This window comes from Empidonax traillii, unplaced genomic scaffold, assembly GCF_003031625.1.
Source record: "Empidonax traillii isolate 1590-97213 ecotype Southwest subspecies unplaced genomic scaffold, ASM303162v1 scaffold242:size1152717, whole genome shotgun sequence".
Lineage (NCBI taxonomy): Eukaryota > Metazoa > Chordata > Aves > Passeriformes > Tyrannidae > Empidonax > Empidonax traillii.
The window spans coordinates 992,239-1,004,959 of NW_020955435.1; the positions used below are offsets into that span (position 1 = coordinate 992,239).

The window sequence follows — 12,721 nt, forward strand, 5'->3', positions numbered from 1 at the left end:
GACCCAGACACAGAACCAGGAAAATGTGGATTAGGAACCCAGGGAAAGTGTTTCTAATGAGATCAGTGGCAGTAAAGCTGCCCCGGGGATTCAGCAGCAATACACCTCAGATATAATTTAGAAACTTATTACTCATTTATTATTAATCAAGACACACTTGCCTGCAAGTGGAAGCTTCTGATATTTGCAGATTAACTGTGATAGAAGGAAAGCAAGTAGTAACCTATTCTGACCACTTCAGGGCTGGATGTGTTTGGGGTAAGATGGGAGCAGCTTGCAAGAGTTAACATTTAAACCAGGAACAAGTAATTGCAGAGTCCTGAAGCACAGTGTCCACAGTGGCACATGAAGGCAGCTGCATCTCAACACAGAACACACTCTAAGGATGAAATAATCAATCAAGAATCTCTACAGACAAAACTATTCAGAGTTCTTGGAGGCCAAATTCTCTTTGGAGAAGCACCAGTCACCAAATGTGTCTGTAAAACAAAAGACTATAGGTCTGCAAATATCAGTGGGGTTTTAAATGTATTTTAGTCACAGGCTCTACTTTAATGGCTTCTTGAATAACATACTTAAAGACAAACAAACAAACCAACAGCCATCCAAACCCCATACCTTGATCATATTGGTAAAATACATAACTAGGAGCATTACCTTTGACAGAGCAGAGCTGCAGCTCAGATGAGAATGATTGTTAAGTTTTCCTGACATGCAACATCTCCAGGAATGTATCAACAGGTCTGGATATCAAAAACAATTCTCACTGAAAAACAAAAATTCCAGATGAAGAGGAGTGCTCCTCATTTGTTTCATTGCATTGTAATTCTGTTTCGAGGAGAAATAGGATTACATCTCATGCCATCATCTTTCCACTCCTCCTAGAACAGCAGCTGATGTGCCAAACTGGGGGAATGGTTGCAGGGGAACCAACTGATTGGTGTTCAGGGAACCCACTGGAAAACGTACCTTTGCCTGGGCAGAACTGGCATTTTGGCAGCAATTCCTCCTTGTGCATAAGCCAGAAGTGGTATTTTGTTGACAGCATCTGGGAAACAATGAGGCACAAACTCTTGTCCTTTTGCACACCTGTGTGGAGTTCTGTTATTTTTTGGGACTGGGAACGAAGAGAGTCAAAGAAAATGCTGAATGACAAAGGAGTTGCTTTTTACTGTGTGCTGATTTAGCAGCATCATTCTTCTTCTCAGCTCTTCAGAGAAACTTGGTGATGGCACAAGGACACCACCAGAAGGTCGTTTTCTTTTTTTTCTTAAGCAAAAATATCAGCAGTGCAGGTAGGCTTCAGCTCCCAAGTGAGAAGTTGTTATAGTGGGTCCAAAACTATGAATAGTCAGAGCAACTGTGATAGTGAAAAACTTAAAGCATAAAAAAAAAAAATCAAATAATGAATAAAAATGCAGAAAAGTTTGCAGTCATATTGACTAATTCACTCATAAAAATCTGGGCTGGTTTCTGAAATTTTAAGTGATTCTGTGACCTTCTGTGGGTGTTAAAGTGCTCTTCCTCACACAAATTACTCAATCAGAGTATTAAGGAGACTTTTAAAGATGTAAGTACAGTACACACACACACAGGTACACACTCTTCTATCCAAATGCTTTATTAAAAATGTTTCTAGGGTGGCCTGTAACAAAACTATACCCTTGCAGAGTTAAAAAAAAATCAAGGTAAAATGGTATCTATTACAATGCATTAATGTTTTCTATCATTCCAAAAGTCTGGTCAGTGCCCAGAGGTGAACAGTTAAACTTGATATTCATGTATGCTGCAGGTTATCCAGTTACATATATTACTCTACATAAATGTGGAATCTTAGTCAAGTCTTGGTTTAAAAAAACTCCATATATATTTTGAAATTTTTTTTATGGCTATGGTAGAGTGTAGGAAAAATAAGCATTATTTCTAATATTTACATGAGGACAAATAGCATAGACTTTTACAAAATGACCAAAAAAAAAAAAAATACAGTACAGAGACTTTTTACAATATATGCAATTGATACTTGGAAAAATCCAGCCTTTGGAATTGAAACTCAGAGACAGCTAAATTTCTTACCTCCTTTTATTTCTTCCCTCCCCCCATCCCAGTATTCCAATTCTTTACTCAGTAGAAATGATTAATGTAAAATATTAAGATAGAGCAAACGTGTTTTTTCTTAGAAAACACATGTATTAAATATATATATATATATATATTCAGGACAGATCTTGTTTCCCTTATGTGAACAGATTTGCATGTGCAAGGAAAAAAAATGGACCCTGTAATTAGAATTGAAAGCACTAAGATCCAACTGCACCAGCAGAAGACAATTCCACTGGGTTTTGTTGTGCTTCCCTTCAGCTCCAATATTCCTCTCGTGTCCACGGTGATGTTACTTTGCTCCACAGCCACGTTCCCCCTGGTGCTGAGAGGGGGTCAGATTTAGACAGTGTCTGCACTAGTGTGAGAGACAACCAGAGACAGCCCTCACCGTTCCAGTGTTGGTTGTTGCTCTCTAACCAGCAGTTTTTATTCTGGACCCTCCTGTGTTCAGAACAGCTTTGGCCAAATAGGAACTCGCTAAGCATGTCTAGTACAGGCAGCAATAGAGGCTGCTCAAAGATACAACCATATTTCTATCAGCACTTTCAAAAGCACAGCAGTAGCAGTGCCGTGCCAGAAAGAGCTTCCTGCCCAAGGCAAACAGTAACTTCTCAAGGGCATCTGTAGAGGACCCTGGTTGGCAGCAACACAATCAGTATCTGAGGAGAAGTTTTCACTGTTCTTGCTGTTCTAATCCCTGATTTTTCGTGTGGAGCTGCCAAATGTGGAGTGTTTATGATTTCAGTAAGCACAACAAGTTTGTGGCTGTCAGAAGGAAGGGTGCAGAGGGTCCTAGAGACAACAGGCTAATGCTAATCACCTGCCCACGGGTCACTTCCTCTCATAAATAACTATACTTTGGCATCTTAGAATCCTTCATTTAAACCTCTGTCCCTTCCCTGGAATACAGGGTGTTGTTTGTGCTGATACTGCTGTAAAAGTGGGTGTTAAACTGGTTGAGCACAGAGTTGCTGTGGCCCAGGTGAGGGGAAGGCATGGAATTGGACCACTCTCCCACGCCGTGGCTGGGGATAGTGGAGAGGGGGGAGTAGGAATTAAAGCCTGCCATGTTCTGTCCCATTTTGTCAATGGGTTCAGAGCTGAGTCCCAGGGGCCCCGAGCGGCCCCCCGAGGTGGAGCTGCTCACAAAGGCCGTCATACTGGAGAGGAAGTTACCGAGGCACGGGCTGCTGGAGGAGGGAGGGGGCGACTCCTTCTCGGGGGAGTTGTCAGTCCCAGGGGGTGAGCTTTCCAAGATATCCTGGTGCTCTGCAGCTTTGGGGCTGCCAGTCAGGGTGCTGTCCTCTGATTTCTCAGCTCCAAGAGTGGCAGCGCTTGCCTCAATGTCAGACTTCCTCTTCCTCTTCCTGCGAAAGTTCCCGTTGTCGAACATCTTTTCACAGTTTGGGTCCAGGGTCCAGTAGTTCCCTTTTCCTGTTAAAGAGAAGAAAAGTACATTTTTAGTATAAAAACGTGCCCACAGACAGAAAACAGCAGTTATCTGGGGCTTTACAGTGTTTCTGTCTTTTCACAGAAAAGGAACATTTACATGAGCAAAACACATACATTTTTAGTCACTCAAAACCAGAAGTCTGTTGTATTCTGGGGAAAAAAAAAAAGTGTAAAGACATGGGCTTTATTCTTTAGCCCTGACTCTTCACACATGTAAAACTGCAAGTGGAGTTAGACACTAGGAGGGCTTTCTGTTTCGTTTTCTTGGTAAGAGAAGGAAGTTTTCAGTATATAACTGATCTTCTGAATTTACAGCCAAGAGCAATCAAACCCCGTATTGGGCTGTTCCTCCAGATTCAGTGGGGGAGTTTTATGTTTCTAACAACATAAAACCAGATTTTTGGCCCTCTGTTGCAGCATAATTGAATGTGTTTTAAATGCTCCCAATGGTTCTTACTGGCTATTGATAGAGAACAATAAATTATGGAATGTCTGACAACATAGCAGCCAAGGGGTCAGAAATGGCAGAGGCGTGATTCCAAGGAAAGCACTGTTTGCAACAAACAAAATGCAAGCAGCCTGCTCTCCTCTGGAAAATCAATACTAACTCCTTAAAGCTGTTGGATTTCTTTGACAAATCTGAATTTGCCTCATCCCCTTGCCATTAAATCCCAGATAAGTTTGACTAAAGTCTTGCATCACACCAAATGGGTCCCCAGTGTGCCTTGCCCGGTTGGAATGCTCCATTGATCTGTGCTCAGGAAGACCCAGAGCAGGACAGAATTCCCTTCTCTGCAGAGTTCTCACAGCAACACTAATTCACAGCTGAATTATGCACAGCTCAGAACTCTGAAAACAGAAGTGCTGCCCTGTGTGCATCCTCAATCCAGGCTATTCCTAAGGGCTTCCTTACACCCTTAAGGGTGGGTCATCACAGTCTCTTTACAATTGGGTGTTTTTAAATTGACCAAGTTTAATTAGAGGGGGGAGAAAAGAGAGGGAAAGAGCTGTACCTGGATCATCTTCATCCCGAGGCACCTTCTTGAAGCAGTCGTTGAGGGACAGGTTGTGCCGGATGGAGTTCTGCCAGCCAGCTTTGCTCTTGTTGTAGAAGGGGAAGTTGTCAGCCACGTACTGGTAGATCTGGCTCAGGGTCAGCCTCTTGTCGGGAGCCCCGTGGATCGCCATGGCGATGAGGGCAGAGTAGGAGTAGGGTGGTCTGACCAACTTCATGAGCTCCTCTTGGGATGGCAGAGGAAGCCAGCCAAGGTCAGCTCCCCCCAGGCCGTGCACGTTGGGCAGGAGCTGCCTTTGCACCCCGTAGGACTGGGGGATGAAGGGGCTGCCGTTGGAGCCCGGCAGGTAGGGCGGGGGGGTCATGGAAGGCCCGTTCAGCCAGAGGTAAGGGTTGGGAGTGGCGCTGTAATCCGCCGTCTCGAAGGTGCTCGGTCGCTGCGGGCTGGGGACGTTCTGCGGATGGAAGAAGTTCTCGTAGTAGATGTTCATCTCTGGAGGCTCCTGGCCAATGTTTGGGAACTGAGGGCTGCAGCGTGGTGGGGAGTGGGTCTGTGGGTCGAAGAAGCTCATGCTCCAGCACAGCTCTGACACACCTGTGCTCGTGCTCTTTCCCGGACAGGTGCATCACCTGTGCCCTGCCCTAGCTACTTATGCACCTGTAAATGTTTCAGCCGGCGCTGCAGGCTCCACCCCACAGCCCTGAGTGGCTGCAGATGAGGACGATATCCTTTTTGGAATGCTGGCAGTCCCGGGCAGTCATTGATGTCACATCAACCAAATGGGAAAGTTACAACTGGTTATCTTCTCACATGAATGAAGGAATTTTCCACTAATGTCATACACATAAAGAAAGCCTAAGGTGTTAAAGCCTAAGGTGTTAAAACTCATCAGAGATCTTCCTCTTCCTACCTTTCCCAGTGCAGCTTTCACATTTAATATTATTTTTAATTAAAAAAAGTAATTTTGTGCTGCTGTTAGTACCAGCTCAGAATGCAAAAAAGCATTGTCACTAGTCAATGAAAGGGTAGGGATATATATGCTTAAAAAAAAAGAGAAAAGAAAAGAAAAGAGAAAAGGTCAGACCTTTTCCTTTTGTAACTTTAATTGCAGAGTTGCTTGTACTTCCCCCTAGGCGATCGCAGTACTACAGGCAAACTCTGTAGCTGGTTACTCACGTGAGTAGTCTTACTGATAGAAAGGGAATTAACTCCCTGAAGTAAGGATTAATCTTCTGAGAAAAGAAAAAAAAAAATCAGCTTAATCATCAAACCTTTCCTTAAAGCTTAAATTGGTCAACTGAGATGAGAAATCATTATGTGCTGCCTCCTCTTTGGTGCAGGATTGGTGCAGAGAGCTCGTAAAACCTCTAAGCACAGTTTCCAAACAGGAAAGGGGTGACAGCGTTCAGCTCTTCTCAGCTGAGTTCCAGTAACTTCATCTGTACCTATACAGATAAAAGTTGATTCCTTAAAATTAGGTGACAAGGAAAAACTTGCATCCCCTTTTTTAAGTTGGAAGAGTCCTTAGTGCCTTGCGTGGCCCCCTGCGTGTCTGAAGGAGGAGAAGGCAGAGCTGCAGTGTCACCACCACCTGTGTGAGGGGACAGCTCTTCACTGCGTGGAGTCAAGCACAGTTGCAGTGATATTTGCACATTTTTTGTGTGCTTAAGGCACATCCATACATTTAGAACTTGAGTCAGCCTTAACACCCGTGCCATTCCAGGAGGTCCTGGTATGACAGGGCCTTTCAGATAGCTGTTGTCCTGGAATTTCTGCAGAAGCACCAGTTTGCACCCGTGGCTTTGAATTCCTGGCTGCACCAAAGACGTTCTTCCTTTGTTCACACTTTCATCTTAATCTTTTGTGCTGCAGCAGCCCCATCAAGATCCCCCCCTTTTTAATTAGTAATGACTCACCAATGTCACATCCATATTTTTGTTGCTTCAAAAGGTATGACAGAAATTCCACCAGAAACACTACTGAAATATTGAGTACAGTGACAAAACTGGCCAATTTGCCAGCTCAGAAATGCAGCTCTGCAGCTGTTATTTTAAAAATACATGCCCTCCCTGCACAGAAAATCGTTTGTACTACAACAAACAAGTTGCTACTTTAATTTGAGAGCTCAGAGTTTTCGCAGAGACACATTAAACAGACAACAGTTAAGTGCAACACACTGGGACTGGCTTATTTTCTAAGTGGCAACTGCTGTGCAAAAGGTTACCTAAACAAAAACAAAAAAGAAAAAAAGATTCATTTTTCAGGAACTAATAATTTGAGTACCTCCTTCCTCAAGAAACCTCTCAGATAATTTTTTCTCCATAGGAATCTGAGTTACAAACATGCAAAAAGCTGTTAGAACAACATTGCCTGCAGCTTCCTAATTAACTTCTTAACATATGGATGTATTTTAGAATTATATGTGTAGTCCTGCAAATATTGTTGCAAATATTGTTGCAAATATTGCTACAATTATTGCTAATAATCCCCCCATTATTTACAGAAGAGTCCACTCAAAAAACGTTTAAGAAATGCTCACATGAGTATAAACACTTTTACAGTGAACTAAGAGCCAGAATATAATGAGAAAAGTAAACATAATGAATTTTTCACTGCTCAGCAAATTACATCTTTGCCAAAAAAACCCTTGAAAACAAGAAAAACTTGTAAATTTATTCCAAGAAGTGAAAAATTCAGCTGACTGCATCATGGACTTTGATGAGTGACATCTAAATACTTTATTCCCTGAGGTGCTCTGCATGCACAGTCACAGTTAAAATACCCTGAAGTGGGTGCTGAGTGAACACAGGCTTTGAAAATGTCCCAGGCTGCCCCTTAGAGAGGGGAAAAGCATTAATTCTGCAACCAGAGACTGCTGAAGGTTGGAAAATTTCCCCTGTGAATGAATCTTTATGAAGTTTTGGTGTGCTGTGTCTGAGCAAGGTCAACCCGGGCAGGCAGTGGATGCTCAGCACTGCCAGCCCTCCCCGAGGTGACACCTGAGCAGTGTCACACAGAACTGAGTAAAGCAAGGGCTGGGGTGAAGAATGGAAAGCACTGCTTTGACAGCAAGGAAGTGCAAAGACACCTGTGGGCTTCTGCCTCCGAGCCGGGAAAGGGAGTGCAAAGGTCTGATCCCTCCCTGGCTCAGCTTCCAGCAGAGACACAATCCAACAGCACACACTTGCCTTCCAACTGGCTGGGCCTGATTTCCTCAGGGCAGAGCATAAACACTGCCAGTAAAAAGGCACTTTGTGAGTGCTCTGGGCACACCTTGGAGCTGCAGGGGCACTGCAGAACACGCTCCCGGGCAGCGCTTGTGGGGCAGATGCTTCTCAAGGCAGCGAGGAGGGAATAAACTTTGTGATGGGCTGATCAGAACTGGAGTTATCTGATTACTGCCATGGGGTCCTCACCACTGACACTCCTCTCCTTGGCAGGGCTGCAAGAAGGCAGCAAGCCCAGAAGTGGAGGAAGGAAAAAATGGTGAGGTTTCCATAGAAAGAGGCTGGAAAAGGCGATGTGCTGACCAAGCTAAGAGAACAGACCAATTTCAGGGCTGAAAAACTCTGCAAACAAAAGGCAGGCTGATGCTGGGCATGCAGTTTAGTGATCATTACTTCCAAGTGCATCTGGCTGGGTGAGGTCTGGTCTGACTGTGCAGGATGCATCATGTTTTCAGCATTTCTTTTTGCTCCAATGCAGTCCTGCAGAGCCCTGAGTGCATGTCCCCACCAGCTGCAAGTCTGATCAGCCACAGGTTGTTGTCAAACCAAACACTGTTGACAACTCCTGACTTATTCAAATATTTGCTCCTCTCGATTTCTTAAGTGAAGCTCCAAAATCTGCAAGGTTGAGGACGAGCCCCTGCAGAACCATTGCTTTGCATAGGTTTTTTAGGTCAGCTCCTGTGTACCCCTCTACTCCAGCCAACAGCAATATTTCTTCACAGTGACTGCCCTTTTAGAAGGGAAAAGATAATTATCTGAAATCTTGGGCTATGAAAGGTTATCAGCTAGGATTCCTCAGCATTTTCATTTCTACACCAAAGTAACCTTTACATCCAGTGCTTCTGAAACGCAGTGAGAGGTGTGTACACACCAGCACAGTGGGGTCAGAAAATAGAGAATAATATGGGGAACACTCTGTAGCGTTTTGGCTGAGATACAACAAACTGCTTTCCTAATTGGATTTCCCAAAATGAGAAAGTAAAATAAAGCATGATACCTGATAGTCCCACAAGAATCTTTAGGTCATCATGCTGTTTCACAGTGGTTTAGAGAACTTAGAGCAATAAAGCAGCATATCCTGCAGGATGCAAAATACAGCAGAGCACAAACCCACTCTAAGGGCTTAAACAAGTTCAAGATTTTTTGGTTGAAGATTTATCCTGGCAAATCTTACAACTCACTGCACTTCACTTGTCCCTCACAAAGGCAACATCAAGCACTCTGCATCCTGTACTTCAGCTGGTTAATCAGAAATTAAATCGAGTGTTTGCACTTGATTCAGATCATGAAACATATTGCCAGATAATCCCACGGTGCAGAGAGCTCCTTCTACTGAAGATGAAGTTTAGATTGTACTGACAACATTGTGTCCAGCCCCAGTCCTGGTGTATTAGCACAGTTTAACACCTGACTGAAAAAAATTTCATACAAACTATTCATGTGGTCACAAAGAAGAGGGAAAAAGCTTTTTTGAAAGAGTTCACATACAAGTCGATGTAGCAAGAAACCCACCTGGTGTCAAACAATTCCCACCCAGGATTCAGAGGCAGCTCAGTGTCCATCAATACCACATTTTCACACTGTGTTGTAGAAGTCTTCATGTCTCATTCCAATGATCATCTGCCCAGAATCTGCAAATTAAACCACCCCATCAGAAGAAACAAGGTGTAGCAGGCAAAGCAATGTCATCTCGAGGACGTTACAAACAGCATAAGAAATGTAAAATACAGCATCACAAAACATTTCTATAAATGTAGGTTGACCATTAAATTAATGGAAAAGGCAATATCATCTGGAGCTGTGCCATCAGTGCTGCAATGCCAAAATGCCCTTAGACTTTTCAAGTCCTCCTGGACAAAATCGCTGTGGATTTATAAAGCAACTTCATAACTGAGCTTTTAGAAGACTGTGAAATCCTTGTAAGGGCTTGTAGCTGCTTTCTGATCATGAGAACTGTGGCAATAAAAGTAGTCGTAACTCCTGCCTCAGCTAAGGCTTTCCACCATCGTGCCAACACATAATAAATGTGGGAGAGGGGAGCAGGTGCCCCCTGGGTTATGTGTGAGTTGTGACAGTTCCAGGCAGGCAAGGAATCTCCAGCTTCTCTCTGGCTTCCTGTGGCTCCCATGGGATCTGCTGCCCTTGGAGACACAGACACACTCAGCCCTGGAACAGGGACAGCTCAGGGTTGAATCACACAGGCTGGAACAAATTTTTCTCATGACAGAACCCTAGGTGTCCCTCTCAGTTATAGGAAATTAATATGAATATAGGTATTTAATCAATCATACTTGGACAGCCTCACTGCTGTTTGCAGCTTCCCAAATGCTTCCCTGTTTTGGATTATCTGCTCGTTCTTCTACACTCACACGAAATGTTTGTTTATACTGGAAATCAACGGTGCTAAAATCAAATGAGCTGTGTAAGAGCAGCAATGTGCAATTAATCTGAACACCTTTCCAAAACCCTTCAAAGTTTAATTTTTTTTTGCACTTCAGTGAAATTAATTTGTTTGTTTCAATGCTTTTCAGTGATTTACAGAAAGAAAAAATTGCAACCTGGTAATATTTCTGCTTCAGCCACATTTCAGCATTAAGGTGTTTGCTGGGATGGATGAATGAGCTCCTCCCACTCCGTGATTCAAATGGAAATCTGAAATTGAAAAGCCATTTTAGAGCCAATGATTTTTCAGAAAACGTGACTTCCTTTTTTAAGGAAAAAAAAAAAAGTTTTGTTCCGTGTTCCACAACTTTTTGTGCTCTTACAGCACAAACACTCGGGGAAAATTAATTAGCAACTAAAACAGGGGAGTAAATTGGTGCAAGTCAGTGCAGGAAACTCCTCTCTGGGCACACTCAGCCCTACAAAAACTTTGGGTTGTTTTAGCGTAACCAAGGCTTTAATTGCACTAAACCAAGATAACCTGACCTGCGGAGAGGGTGATTTACAGAGCTGTGAATCCTTGCACTTCCAGCTGCTGCTCCGCTGTCCGGCCAGGGAGATCACTCGCTGGAGTTCCACGATATGGGCAAAGTATCGCGACTGGTCATCGCCCCCTCGTGACGATCTGCGGGAATGTGAGGATTTCGTGCGGCCCTGGCCTGGAGAACAATCACATCTCCCGTCCTGGTGTGATCCAGGTGTCCCCTGGGCAATACCACCTGTAAAAATAACCCTTGGGATACGTAAACATTTTAAATGTTTCCTGTCAGAATCCTTCATTTGTTTTGGAAATCTGTGTGGAAATTCTGGTAAATTTAGAGACTTATGTTGGGTTTTTTAGATTTGTTTCCTTTACTTTTTTATTTCCCAGTCCTGATCTCCAGCAGTCCTGTTTTTCCCATCTCGTGGAAGAAGTCTAAATGCAGTTGTTAGGAAAGATTTTACAAGTTAATGCACTGTCAAGTGTGTCAAAGCAACTGAAGGAAAGACTTCCCATTCCTCACTATTTGTACAATCTAGGTATTCAAATAATCAAATACAATATTCCAGGCTAAAAGAGCTGCATCTAAAGCTATTCTATCCAGGGTTGTTTTCTTTCCTATATAAACATGCTACCAAACATTCTGAAGAAATCCTTCCCTCAAATATCTGTCAAACACGGAGTGTGTTTAAGCCATTTTCCAGTTACAAGATTCCTACCAGCTAACCAAGATAAGCCTCTTTTTGGCTGCCAGGCTGCCAGCTCAGGGCACAGATCCCTTACATGACTCTTTTCTGCTCCCCATCACCTTTCCTGGGCTTTTTGAATCCGTCACCGTTTCAACCCGTGGTGACACCCCCAGCATCCACCTACCATGAGCTGAGCTAATGTAAGCGATGGGAAGGCCCGTTTTGTGCTGACTAAGAGATCGTTCACACCTCTCACCTGAACCTGGTGTTAAACGCAGGCTGAATAGCCACACAGGATGGGGCATCTGGAGCTGCAGAATGCACTGACACACATGAAAAAATCCTTAACGCAGACATCGTTACAGCACAGACACTCTCAGTGGATCCCAGCAAAGACCCCTCATGACACAGAGGAGATGTCTGCTGGCCTGGAAGACACAGATCTACACAAAAAAAAGGATAATTCTATCCAAACCCCAATCAGAACAAACCGTCCTCACTTTAAAACCACGATTAAATTTACCTAACATTTTAAAGTTTATGAAATCCGTGGCCTACCCCGGGTTTGTTTGCAGAGCAATTATTCGTTTACAGTGTTAATCTTTAGCACACACTGCAGCTCGATGGCAAATCAGAACAGAAATCACACACCGAGTCAATAAAGAGCAACTCCTCTCCTCACCCTCAGCAGTAAATGGTGCCAGGGCTGAAGTCCTTACAACTGAGGGCAGCCCCTGGAACGTTGCTCAATGTTCCCCCTCAAAAGGACCTTGAATGCCTAAAAGCAAGCAGGAACTCAGTTCTGGGAGGGAAATATAAATAATTTCTATGCTAGTGACTACTCCAGGCATCCAGGATAGGAGATGGCTGCAAGCTTTTTTCATGGAGGCTTCCATATTCCTCGGGGGGGGGGGGGGGAGGAATATATATATATAAATATGGACATATCCACATCCAAAATTAATGAGGGAAAGGATCCTTAAACTGTTTTTCCTCCCTCCTCAGAATTTTTTTTTTTTTTTTTTTTTTTTTAAAGTTGATGCAAAAGACAATTTGGCTTTGAGTTGCCCGAGTTCTCTTGATTTCTCCATGGGAAAGGTCCTGTGTTTGGTTAAGTTATTCCTTTTCTCCTCCCTCACTCTGGAGAATTGACCTGTGCTTTTGTTTAAAACAGAATGCCCTAAGTGAATGATTCCCGTTGTTGTTTGGCATATACTGAGCCAGGCTCTGGGATAAATGTTCCATCTGTTAAACAGATTTTTACTGAAACAATATAAAAAGAAAGAAAAAAAAGAAAGGTTCTTTTGT

The 12,721-nt window shown here is 43.4% G+C and overlaps 1 protein-coding gene across 1 annotated transcript; it reads right to left on the reverse strand.

The window, feature by feature from the left end:
- Positions 1-1,610: 1,610 nt before the first annotated feature.
- Positions 1,611-5,266, reverse strand: FOXI1 (forkhead box I1). The gene is made up of 2 exons (XM_027888652.1): positions 4,569-5,266; positions 1,611-3,537 (listed from the first exon to the last, which is right to left on the reverse strand). The coding sequence occupies exons 1-2, from the start codon at positions 5,140-5,142 to the stop codon at positions 2,984-2,986; spliced, it is 1,128 nt and encodes a 375-aa protein (XP_027744453.1). The 5' UTR covers positions 5,143-5,266; the 3' UTR covers positions 1,611-2,983.
- Positions 5,267-12,721: the final 7,455 nt, after the last annotated feature.